General features: G+C 31.5%; 1 protein-coding gene across 1 annotated transcript in view; it reads right to left on the bottom strand.

Annotated features, from left to right (window-relative positions):
- The window catches only part of Arf4 (ADP-ribosylation factor 2), a 32322-nt gene extending 25743 nt beyond the window's left edge, over window positions 1-6579 (bottom strand). The window contains exon 1 of the mRNA XM_075362956.1: window positions 6328-6579. Coding sequence (XP_075219071.1) covers window positions 6328-6394 — 67 coding nt within the window. The 5' untranslated portion in view covers window positions 6395-6579. The remainder of the gene's footprint in view (window positions 1-6327) is intronic.
- Window positions 6580-12989: the final 6410 nt, after the last annotated feature.

Here is a 12989-nt window from a genome sequence, read left to right on the forward strand (position 1 = left end):
GCAACAAAGATGGATGATTTGTCAGAGGATACTCTTAAGAAATTAATATGAAAGAAGGCTCCTAAGAAGAAAGTTGAAGGTTTGTTCCTTTGAGAATAACACCACAGCTATCAGAGCTTCAATGGTGATATTTTGTTTGTTCCCATCTACCTTAGGTGTAACAACTGGAGATGAGTCTGATAGTTTAAAAAATTTATTACAAATAAGAGGAAAAACACTGTTATTATTATAGATTGTAATGCCAGGATTTCGAACACACAAGAAGTAAGGCCATTATTAATTAATAACATAAATATTAATGAGATGCGAAATCTAAAAATAGCTGTCTGAATACAAAAGGAAAAGATTTGCTGGATTTACATGTGAATAATGATATTGTAATATTATATGGTAGGGATGAGGGTGATGAAGAAGAGGCATTAATGTTTAATACGGCTATGGGTATGTCCGTGAATAATTTATGATTTGTCAGTTTTTCTTTGTTAGGCAGTACTGAAAAATTTGAAGTGGTTCTGATAATATTCTTGGATCACTTACTCAGTGCTTTATTGGTAAAAGTATGTAATAATGACCAGGAAACGGTTATTCCTTTACTGCTGAAATTAATTTAGACTGAAAGGGATGATCTTGGATTTAAAGTCAAAGATGCTATATATAAAACAATTAAAAAGGAGAAAACGTTACCAAATCTGATGAGTAAAATATTAGAAAAGGTAACAATTAAGATAATGAGTAATGTTAATGGACTGAAACATAAATAAGATTAATTGAGTGGGGCCTCCTCAAGGAGAGAAATAAATTGTTTAAATTATTAACAACTTTTAGGAACACAACTTCTGATTTTATAAGTAAATTATATTAGAATGTAGAAAGATGTATAAGTTTCTGCAGTTTAAAATGTAAAACTTATTTTCAAACTGTAATAAAAAATCTAAAAAAGTTAGTGATTTGCATCAATTTTGGAATACAGTAAAAATATTTATATAAAAAAGGTTCATTTGTAGCAATAATATAAGTGAAAAAAATTTAAAATTTACTTTGCGGGTTTATGTTATAATTTAATAAACAGGTCAGATGTACATTATGCAGAAATGTTCATTCAAGATGACATTTTGTCAAAGAATTTACAATTGCAAAGTAAAAAATAATCTTAAAAAGCAAAAAAAATAGTAAAGCACCAGGCTAAGTAGGATCACTTATGAATTTTTTAAAATCAAATTTATAACTCTAGTAATATTAAAAAAAAATTTTAACATTCACTTATTTTTCTTCTGCATAAGAATGGCGACATAAATTAAAAGTGTCAAATTATACGGGAATTTTATTTTATTGATGCGGAAGGAAAATTATTTACTGGTATGCTGCTTAATAGATTAGAACTTTCGTCAGAAAATTATAATATAGTTACGGAATTTCAGGCAGGATTTTACAAGCACTATTCAACAGCTGACAATATTTTTAGTTTGATAAACTTAGTGAAGCTCAATTTGGCAGAAGTAGGATGTAAAAATGTTTTTATTCTTTGCGAACTTTAAAGCTGCATTTGAATCCATTCCAAAAAATCTGTTGTTATAAAAACTTCAAAACATGGTGTATCATATAAGTTTATTAAAATAATAAAGTTGATTCACGGAATCAAATACCCTATTTCAGGTTACTGAGATTACAGTGGCAGAAGGAAAGGTTGAATTATTAGTGGATGAACTGATGAGGGCTTGTGATAGTCTCCTACCCCGAAGGTGTTAAAGGGCTGGTTGTCCACCTGTTTATTGGTGGATTGAGATCACACGGAAATGCAGCCAATGCCTAAGGGACAGAAGGGAAATTCAGTGGACTTATTTCCACTCAGCTAGGGAACATTGTAAGGTACTTTACAAACAGAGAAGAAGGGAGCTATAGAAGCTCATAAGGGAATCCAAGAAGGCTTGCTGGTGCAAACTTACTGAAGAGACTGAAAAGGATCCATGGGGGAGACCACACAAGATTATTGTTAAGTATGCTGTGAGACCTACAGTACCCACTGCTATGGATGTGGAGGCAACCCAGCATATCATTGATGGATTATTTCCGCATGGAGATGGGGTGCCGGTGACTAGCTCAGATGAGATAGTGGATCTACCAATGTTCACGAAGGAAGTATTGATCACGGTGATGGAGTGCGTCCCTTGTGACAAGGTCCTTGGTCCTGATGTGTTACTGAACCTTGTGATTAAATTGGCAGTCCGAGCTAATATAGATGTATTTGTCGACGTTTGTAATACCTGTCTGAGAGAGGGGGTATTTCTCGAAGTATGGAAGGCACAGCGTCTTGTATTGGTGCCGACACCTGGACCAACATCTGGTATTTCTATAATCTTATTATCCACTGGCGTTGATTAATACATTGCGGAAAATCATGGCAAATGCTGGTTCGTATAGTGGAGGATGCAGGCGGCTTCTTGGGGATACAATATGGCTTTCAAGCTGGTAGGTCTGCGCTTGAAGCGGTGGAGGAGGTGATAGGCATGGCTTGAATGTATCTTGCAGAGTGTAAAATGTGTGTGTTGCTGGAGCTGGACATGAGAAACGCATTCAATTGCATTTTTCACATTGCTATTGTGAATGCTCTCTGGAATCTGCAGGTTCCTGCATATCTGTTAAAATTATTATTGTCTTACTTAAGAGAGACAGGTGACTAACTTATATGGCGGAGAATGGCACGATTGTAAGGACCATTGATCGGGGTGTGCCACAGGTGTTGGTCCTTGGATCAACCTTATGGAATACAGTATATGATGGAGTCCTTCGAATTTCACTTCCTGAGGACATTGCTGTGGTCGGCTATGCGGATGACATAGTACTCACAGTCAGGACTACTACAAAGAGAGAGATTGTGGATAAAATTCAGGCTTTGTATACTAGGATCAGCACTTGGATGGCTGGGGTTGGCCTTGAGATGGCCCCTGAGACGTAGATTGTACTTATCACGTCTAATAAAAGATGTCAAACACTGTCGTTGGAACTGGCAGGGAGAAGGGTTGATTCCAGAATGGCCATTAAAAACTTTGGCATTTGGATTGATGCCCGATTGAGGTACGGAGTCCATGTTATGGAAATTTATGAGAAAGCGGAGAGGACAATGTGTGTGGTTGCCATCTCACTTCCGAACACCATGGGGCCTGGAGAACTCAGAAGTTTATTAACAAGTGTGGTGTATTCTTCCCTCTTATATGGGGCAGAGATCTGGGCAGATGTTCTGAGTTACAAAAGGTACATGGGAATACTTGCTGCACTGTATAGGAGATGCTGCCTCCGGATTTCGGCAGCTTAACGTACGATCTCAAGAGAGGCTGAAGAGGTGCTGGCTGGTGTTATGCCAATTTACCTGCTAACTGTTCACAGAAGGAAGCATAAAGAATTAAGGATACTTCCTTCTTCGGAGAAGAAGAGATTGACTAATTTACAAGAGTTGATGAATACTTGGCACGAAACGGAGGTATGCAGGAGAGAAAGGTCAGTGGACTTACCACCTGATTGGGAATGTAAGGAGTTGGTGCAGCAGGACTCACAAATCAATTGATTATAGTTTTATGCAATTCCTGGCAGGGCATGGTGGTTACAGATCATATCTATTTAGGTTTGCTCTTGACCATTCCGACCACTGTCCAACCTACAATGTGGAGGAAACTCTGTACCATCTCTTTTTCTGTTGTATGAGTTCCAGGATGCACTCAGGTGCATGCTGGATGCCCTGGGTCAGGTGGAAATGTTCAGACCTGAGGATTTTCAGCAGATAATGCTTCAGGGTGTGAAGCATTGGACTATTATTGCAAATTATAATAGAAAAGTTTTAGAAGAACTTAGTAAAACAGAAAAAACTAGTGGGAGACGGCGAGCACTGATGCACCTTGCAAGGGAATAAGGCATCGAAGGGTGCTGGGTTGGACAGGTCTGCGGCTGAGTGCTTTGGGGGCCTCTAAAGCATGAGGGAGGGGTCGCTTTGGTGCAGTGAGACCGTGGACACTCCGCTCCTGGTGCATGTGGGCATCACGCTTTTAATGATTATGGCTGACGGTCGTGTGGGTAAGTAGTTGAGTTGTGTGTATGTGTTAGATGGTTCGTGTGTGTTTTGTGTACTCTGGGTGAGATTGTGGAAATTTAATTAACTTTTGAGTGTACTTTGGTGGATAAGTTATGTCTTATGGCCATGTCTTCATGATTGCTGTCTGCTTGTCTTGTGTTGGCTTGATTGTATGAATGTATTAATATGTGTGCTATGTCTTAGTACCTGTTAGGTGTTCTATTTTTTCTGGATTTTTCCTCCTTTAAGTGTGTGTGTGTCCTTACCTCCCCTCCTGAAGTAATGCTTTATTAGTGGTTTCCCAGGAGGTGGGGGTCGCCAGGGGTGGAGGTTTAGTTGGTAGTAGGAATACATACACATTTACTGTAACAGCTTGCAGAACCTGTTAGCGAGTCTGATACTGCTTCAGTACCTGTAAATGGGGTTCCACCACCTCAAAGAAAAAAAGTACTAGATAAGGAGTAATATTGCAATGTTGAAGTTCTTTAGTATGTCATACAGGCTTAAAAATATCCCCCCACTTTATTTTCTACCAATATAATGATCTGTTTAAGGAATTAGGGGGGAATAAACATTAGCACTATTAATGTGTATGTATGCAGATGAAACTGTGCTGATAGCAGATATACTGCAAGAAATTAATCAAGGCATTGAGTAATTATTATAATACATGGGGTCTAATGGTTAATCTATAAAACTTATGATGTGTAAAAAAAAAGGTTTATACTTAACGCTGGTTAGGTGTATGAAGATAAGTAAATAGAAACTGTAGATTAATGTAAATATCTTGTACTTGTCCAGAATCTTACCATTTAAAAGAAAATCCTAATAAAGTTAAAGCTGGATCAACTGCACCTGGTGAAACATACTTTAAAAAAAAATGATTCAGATCTTGTGTTCTCCTGATCCTAAGCATATATACTATGGTATATTAAAGTATGAAAAAAATTAAAAGTGATCACGTAATTGCGCAGAATTAAGTATGAATGAACAGCACGTGCTGTTACAAACAAAAATTATTTATAAATATATAATACAATTTTAAAGCTGCCTAAAATTGCTAAGAAAATTACAAAAATTTGAGTCAATCATGGATATAAACAAAACTAATTTTATTAAAAAACATTAATAACAAATCCTACAACTAGACAGAAATGTACTAATCAGTAATGAAAAAGCTTTTAAAAAACATATAAACCTACCGTACCACCTAAGTAAATTAAAATATAAATATATATATATATATATATATATATATAGAACAGCTGAACTTCAAACTTCACAACTATAAAACATTTTCCACATTATGTTTTAAATTAAGTATGGCATATTAATTAAATAATTACCCTTATTTGTAGAATTAACCAATAACAAATTTCAGCACTTGAGGGAAAATTTCAGAAAACATAATATTTATAAACTTTTACCATAAGGATTCACAAAGTAATCTTTGAAAGTGGATGTAAATTTAATAACTTTTTAAACTGACTCTTATAAATTATATAATCATCTGATAAGACACACACTTAAGAACCTCATACCAATAACTGTACTTATAAATAACTTAAAGAAAATTTATACTAAACTTGAGGTAAACATATCACAAAATGTTGAAGCAATTTAGTGCTGTAGCAGCACTAATTGTTCGCAGACCAAGTTGGTGTACATTTGCCCGATTATAAAACGCTACGCATATGATAAGCATTAAATTAACTTACTTTTACTTTAAAATGAATGAATGCATTTTAATCTGATGATTTGGGTAGCCACCAAGTTCTTAATTATAAAATTTATTCAGTCAAGTCAAAAATTATTTTTTCTAAATTAAGAAAAATCAGTAAAAAAAATATCATACAGTTATATTAAACAGCACAATGGATGATTAATTAATTATTATAACCTTCCATTACCTAATCAATACAAATTTAAGAATCCATTAATCACCATTACACTAACTGTTGTAACAGAAATTAATTAATCTCCCTAATAAATTTCTATTCCGATTAAATCATAACAAAATAATTATCAAACTACTTAAATTCTATACGTGTAATTAGGAAGGTCAGTGTAAACAGCTTATCTAAAACAAATAAAAATACGTAGATGAAATTTAATCATAACCTAACTTCCTTTAGCTTACAAACCAATGTTTTTCTACAGAAAAATTACTCCAAAAAAAACTTCACAGAATTCAACTTCAAGATAAAATGAAGGCAGATAGAAACTATTACAAAGTTATAATTATTGTTAACGGTAAAATGACTCACCCATTAAAATCCTCATTTGCTTCTTTCCGAACAGCCGACTCAAAACACTTGAAATTGTCAGTCCCATTTTAATATTTTTCTTGAAAAATATTATTGGTATACCTAAATTATCTATTAATTAATAAAGAAGACGTAGAAAACGTTCAATTCAGTTATTATAAACATAAAATCTGCCACGTCAAAACGGAAAACCAAAACACATCAATTCCTACTCAGTTTGTCAGGTTAGAGCGACTGATGTGTATGAAAACGCTTTACAACGAAATTAAAAAAAATATCGCAATTCGCAACAACACTAAAATTAACAATACAACCTCTATGGCGTTTTAAGATGGAAATCTTTAAAATATCATAAATTATTATCCATTTTAATAATAATCATTGATAAATTGCCTTTTAAAAAAAAAAGCAATTACTTTGCTTTTTTTAAAAAGAAGTCAAAAGAAATTCGTATATAATTTAAAAGAATTAGTTATTAATTTTGAAGTTTTGTTACAGAAGTTTTGAAATGCAATCCTAAGAATACATATTTTATGCGAACGCTTTTGCGTTTCACGCAGAACTAAAGAAAATAATTCCTTTTTCTTAATTTATGTCTGTCGGGCAATCCGAATCCCTACCAACAGATTATTATGAAACTTGCAAGATGAACTTGTCTTTATCCCAATGTAAATCATAAATCTAAATTTAAAAATCCTTTGATGGTTCTACTCTTTTACGATTTTTCAATCTAATTTGCTCAGGATACAGTAACAAAAAACCTCAAGGAGCTGAAGATAAAACCATTCAATTTGTAAATATTTTGATTATAACGTTTTTAAGAGCTTGAACTGACTTCTCATCCTTTCTAGTGGAAATGTTTATTTCCGACATTATATTTTTATTTTTCTAATTGATTATGCATTTTAGGAAAAAAAGGGCGTAAAATCTGTGAAAAATTTTGTGGAATATATTTTTTAAATATTTTGAAAAATCTCAAATTCTTTCACCACTGGATTAAAATTGTTTTATATGATTTTTAACCCAACTAAGGATATATTTTAGTCAAAGAATTTTCTAAAATAATGATCAAATTAATTGTAATTTTAAGTGACGTTCAAATGAAACATTTTTTTAAGATTTCAAATGAGGTTTTTAACAGAAATCAAATTTCAACTAATTTTCTTCTGGCTGAAAGATAAGAAACTGGTATCTAGAGCAGGGATTCTCAACCTTTTTAGCTTTACAACCCCCAAAAAGTAAAAAAAAAAAAATTGTGAATATTTTTTTCAACCACCCAATGAAACCTAGTTAAAACTATTTACTTGCATTGATAGTGACGGGTGTCATTATGCATGTGTGAAGTGTATAAACATGACAATTTAGAGGTTCCAACTTGATATGTATGTGCTCCTTGTAATTTGGTCTGCTTGCATAATATTCATTGTGAGAGCCTCATATTCGAATATGTATATGATATATTTGAACACATTACGCTCTCAGCAGTATAAAAGAGGCATAAGGGATTGCAGAACATCAGTTTAGTTTCGAATGCAAAGCATGCATCTGGTTCCTTTATTTAAGTCTTTAAAGTGTAGTTTCATTGAAAATAATAATTGAGGTTTCGGTCTTTTTAGTGTATGATCAAATGGTGTAACTGTTTTTCTTCTTTCAGTTAGATTTTTATGGAAAATGGATAAATTTGTGAAAAAGCGAAGTGAGTCATCTAAATCCAGTGAATCTATTGATAAAAAGTCAAGATTGTACAATGACAGTTATTTAAATTATCGTTTTACCTCATCAGATGGAAAGCCACAGTACACAGTTTGCTTTCAAGTCCTTTCTGATGAACGCATGGATCCATCAAAATTAATTTGACTCTTGGAAACTAAATATCCAGATCATAAAAAGAAACCCTTGGAATTTTTTGAAAGAAAATTACATACTTTGAGAAATCAACAAGCTTCTATTTATAAATATAAATAGAAGCAAGCGCTAAAAGTTACTTGAAGCATCTTATCTCATAGCATTAAGTGTAGTTAAGATGTCCAAGCCCCATACAATCACAGAAAACTTCATACTGCTGACTGTAGTTGATATGTCAGTGTTTTGATATGTATGGAAGAAGCCAAAAAAAGGGAAAAAATTTTGCTTTCTAATGACACAGTATCAAACTGAATCAATATCATGGTTGCCAATGTTTGCGATCAGATAATTCAGCAAGTGAGTTCAAGTGAATTTTTTTAGTATTCAATTTGATGAATCAACAGATGTGGCAAACATTTCTCAGTTCTTATGTTTTGTGAGATATCAATGTAATAGGGACAGATCAAACAAAGAAAATATGTTATTTGTATATCAATACCTGGTCATGCAACAGGACAATGTCTTTTGATGTTTTTTATGAAGCTACTAAAAACTAGAACATAGATTGAAAAAAATGTATTGCAGTATGTAGTGATTGTACAAAGACAATAATACGAAAGAGAGTGGATTTCTAAATAAATTAAAAGGTCGTTTTATACCAAGGACGAAATTGCTGCACTGCTTCCTTCATACACATGCTCTTGTCACAAAAATTTTGTTGGAAAATCTCAAATAAATTCTTTGTAAAAATGGTTAATTTTATTAAAAGTTGACCATTACAGATTGGGCAGTTTGCTAAACTGTGCAATGAAATGGGCAAAAAGAATCAACCTCTTCTTTTCTATACAGAAGTCAAATGGTTATCATGTGGGGGGGGGGGGGGAAGTGTTAACCCAGTTATTGGAGTTGTAAGATGAATTAATAATACTTTTCCAGGATAAACAAATGCCATTCTCAGTGTTTTTACAGAATAATGAATATACTAGTATGTTGCTGTTGGCTTACTTAGCTGATATATTTTCACATTTGAATGACTTAATGTGAATTTATAAGGATGTGATAAAAACATTTTATTAATGACAGACAAAGTTCATGCTTTCATTAAGAAGCTTGATATCTAGATTATTCGACTTTAAAACAAAAATTTTGATATGTTTCTGATTATACTGAAAAAAATTTAAATGAAGAAGACACTATTATTCACCACAGTTTGATGGCATGAAGAAGCATTTGTGTGAGCTAAAAATTCATTTCGCAGAGTATTTCTCAGAAGATAAAAATGATTTCATGAAGAGATGGTTATGTATTCATTTAGTGAAAATGTTGCAGCTGCTAAGTTACCAGTTGAGATTCATGACCAGCTCATCAAAATGTCTGCCATTACAACTAAAATTCATATCTGAAGATTTAAATACATTTTGGCTTGCTTGTCGATGTGAATATGGAAATTTAGTTACAGAAGCATTGAAAATATTAATCCTTTTCACCATGTCTTACCTCTGTGATAGGGGTTTTTCATCTATGGTTGTGCTAAAAATTAAATATAGAAATCGTCTTTCATCACTTGAAAACAATTTACTTTTGTGTGTTTCTAACATAGATCCACGCATGGAGACTTTTAAATGAAAAACAAATGCAACCATCTCATTAAATTATTTTCTTTACAAAATCATCAGAATATCAAAATTCTTAGTATATTATCAGTATTAAGATGTTTAATACTAATATTGTATTTTCATAATCAAATTTTGTTCTATAATGATTGGTATTACATCTTCAAATTTCTTTATTATTTTACCTATCTCTTTTATTGGTGCCAAATTGGGTATTAATCCTACAAAAGCTAATTTACTGCTTGTAGATCATTTCCCAGATTATTCAAAAAATGGTTTTAGAACTAGTCACAAAGGAACAAGTAAATTCAACAATAGGGCTACAAATGTAATAAATCTTGTGGTAGAGATGAAATGTCATGTGTCTTAAATTATTGTAGAAACAAATAGCAAGTCCATCCTCACTTGAATTAGGTTAATTCATTTTAGGATAGAAACTTACATCCTCACTTTAAGCAAGAGTAGCCCCTGAATAATTAAAGAATAACCATAATTAACTTATACATTAAAAAATTGATAAAACAAAACCAGAGATTTACAGATCTCTAAGTTTGCTTCCATCTGAATCAAAATTATTTGAAAGAGTACTGTTCAATAGGTTAAAATCTTTTCAGGTACTTTAAAGGGATGGAAGCAAACTTACAGTTCTGTCATTTTCTGGTCCTTTTAATCATTATTTTCATACAAAGGCTTTATTGTAGGGAATTGTTAATTGTTGCTTCAACAACTCTAGCTCCAAGTGAGGAATAATTAAAAGCTAATGGACTTGCTACTTGTCTCTACAATATTTTAACAATTACACATGATATTTAATTTCTACCACAAAATTTATTATTTTTAGAGACCTAGTTATTGAATCTATTCCTTTCTTTGCAACTAGTTCTAAGATCATTTTAGAATAATTTGGGAAACTATTTATAAGAAAATTAAAACAACAAAAAAAGGTAATGCACTCATGTCCTTTGAAACTGGAAAAGATACAAATCTTGTTTGATTTTTATTCAAATTTGTATGTTGACTTTGATTTAAATGCTGCTTTATTTCCACATTTAGATGTGATCAGCCTGTAATCAGCTTTAGATAGTAATTAGGGACTCTGCTAATCATCTCTTCAAGCAGGCTGCAGAATTCATCCTTTATATCTTCTTTGCTTTCTTCAGTTGGATAATGGAAACTTATAACTGATATATTCTTAAATTTCTCTTCTAGATGAAGTAAAAGATCCTGTACGTATAGTTTCAAGTCTTATTACATTTGTGACATACTGATACTCCAGTACCATATTAAAGTCCTTCTTTATTGTACATTGATTATGGAGGTGTTGTCTACTGTGTATTCTAAGGTGAACAAAATTCTTGTATAGTAATAATATATGTATATTGTTAATTTTGAACTCATCCAAGATTGCTGATGCATAATGCTCCAGGTGCATCAGAGATCTGTAGAACCATGCTTTCTCACATTCCAGTTTCCAAACCTTATAGTTTTGGCCCTATCATTTATAGTCATATTTCTTGTTCATATCAGAGGCTTATTGTAAATGTTTCTGAATACTTTTTTAATATTTAGTAGTATTGGACATATGATAAACCCTAGATATTTGGGTTTTTTCTGTAACCTATTTTAACAGTACCAATTTCACCAAAAATACATTTCCTTTCTTGCACTTCAGGGAAATGTTAATATAAAATAATATAATACAGAAGTATAATTTTTTAATAATAAAGCAAACCAAAATTCATTTAAAAAACTTTTTATTTATATAATAAATTTTTTAATTGTGATATTGAGTTATTGCTAAAGGAAGTTGGAGTAAAGAAGACTTATTTAGATGTGGTAAAAAATGTATCAAATTTAAACAGTACCTGTTCGTTTAGCAATATCAATATTATATAAGTTTATATGTATCATAATGTTTGAGCATGTAAAATATAAATTGTAAATTTGGAGTGTGATAATTTATTCTGGGTGTTGTGTTGTTTTTATTATTTTAGCCCTTTATTGATTAAGAAATCACAGATATACAAAAAAACTATGTTTTACTGATTATACAGCCTAACTCTGTTGTAGCAAAAAAGTTAAATGAGTTGTTTAACAAAGAAAACAGATATTTAGTCAAATATTTTATTGTAATCATTTAAAAATTAACACGATAAGAATATTTCTATTAAATTTCTATTCTGAAAAGTATTGTAGAATTAAAATTTGAAATTGACTACCACAGAAAAGAAAAAAAAATCCTAACTTTAAGTTATTAGATATCTTTATTGATAACTTCATACAACAAATGTCCAGGTCAGCTACATCTTCATTTTCAAAATAGCTACACTCAGTGCCACAATTGCAATTAGTTTTGTTTTTTCCCCAACTATATTTTGAACATTGAAACTTTATGGTATTAATGTTGCCTTGTTTGGTCTAGTTTACAAGTAAAAACACTGACTTTTAATTCCTGTAATAAATGAACAGATTCAACAGCTTATATATCATAGCTATATTGTGTATTAGCATAGTAGCATTAGTAAAAGTATTTACTAAGGTAGAGTCAAACAAATGTATAGATTTGATGTATATTTATTTATCCCTGTCCAGCAAATAAATCAGATCACTTTTATCACAATGTATCAGGTCTTTACTAAAAATATAAATATCAATAGTGTGTAGTAACAAAATTGAACGTTTTCTTTGAAAATATTTTTTTGTTAATAAACAGTAGTTTTTTGTCACACCCAGTCTATAAACTAACTTATTAAAATATTTTACAGTAGTAAGATATCTTTTATCACTTTTAACCTGCAATGATTCCGTATCAAACATATCTTAACACTTTAGCCTTGAAGCCTAACATAAACAATTGTGACAGATTTAGAGGAAAAAACAACGAAATTTTTCATTATTAAACATTTTTATCTTTTAATTATTTACAATATAACAATAGTAAATAACTTATAAATTCATGGGACATTTTGATGACAACAGTACTTAAGAGCAAAATTACATATACTGCTGTAACAATTTCATGATTAGTTTAAGATTTGAATGAACAGTCTAAAAATACTTCATCACAATAAGACTGATTAAAAAATAATAATTTTTCTTAGATGTTACCAAATAATAATAATTATTTTGCTTAAAAATTTTTAAATGGTTAATATCTTATCTTAAACACATTTGTAAAATATGATTTTACATTAATTTTTCTAA

Source organism: Lycorma delicatula, chromosome 4, assembly GCF_047948215.1.
Source record: "Lycorma delicatula isolate Av1 chromosome 4, ASM4794821v1, whole genome shotgun sequence".
NCBI lineage: Eukaryota > Metazoa > Arthropoda > Insecta > Hemiptera > Fulgoridae > Lycorma > Lycorma delicatula.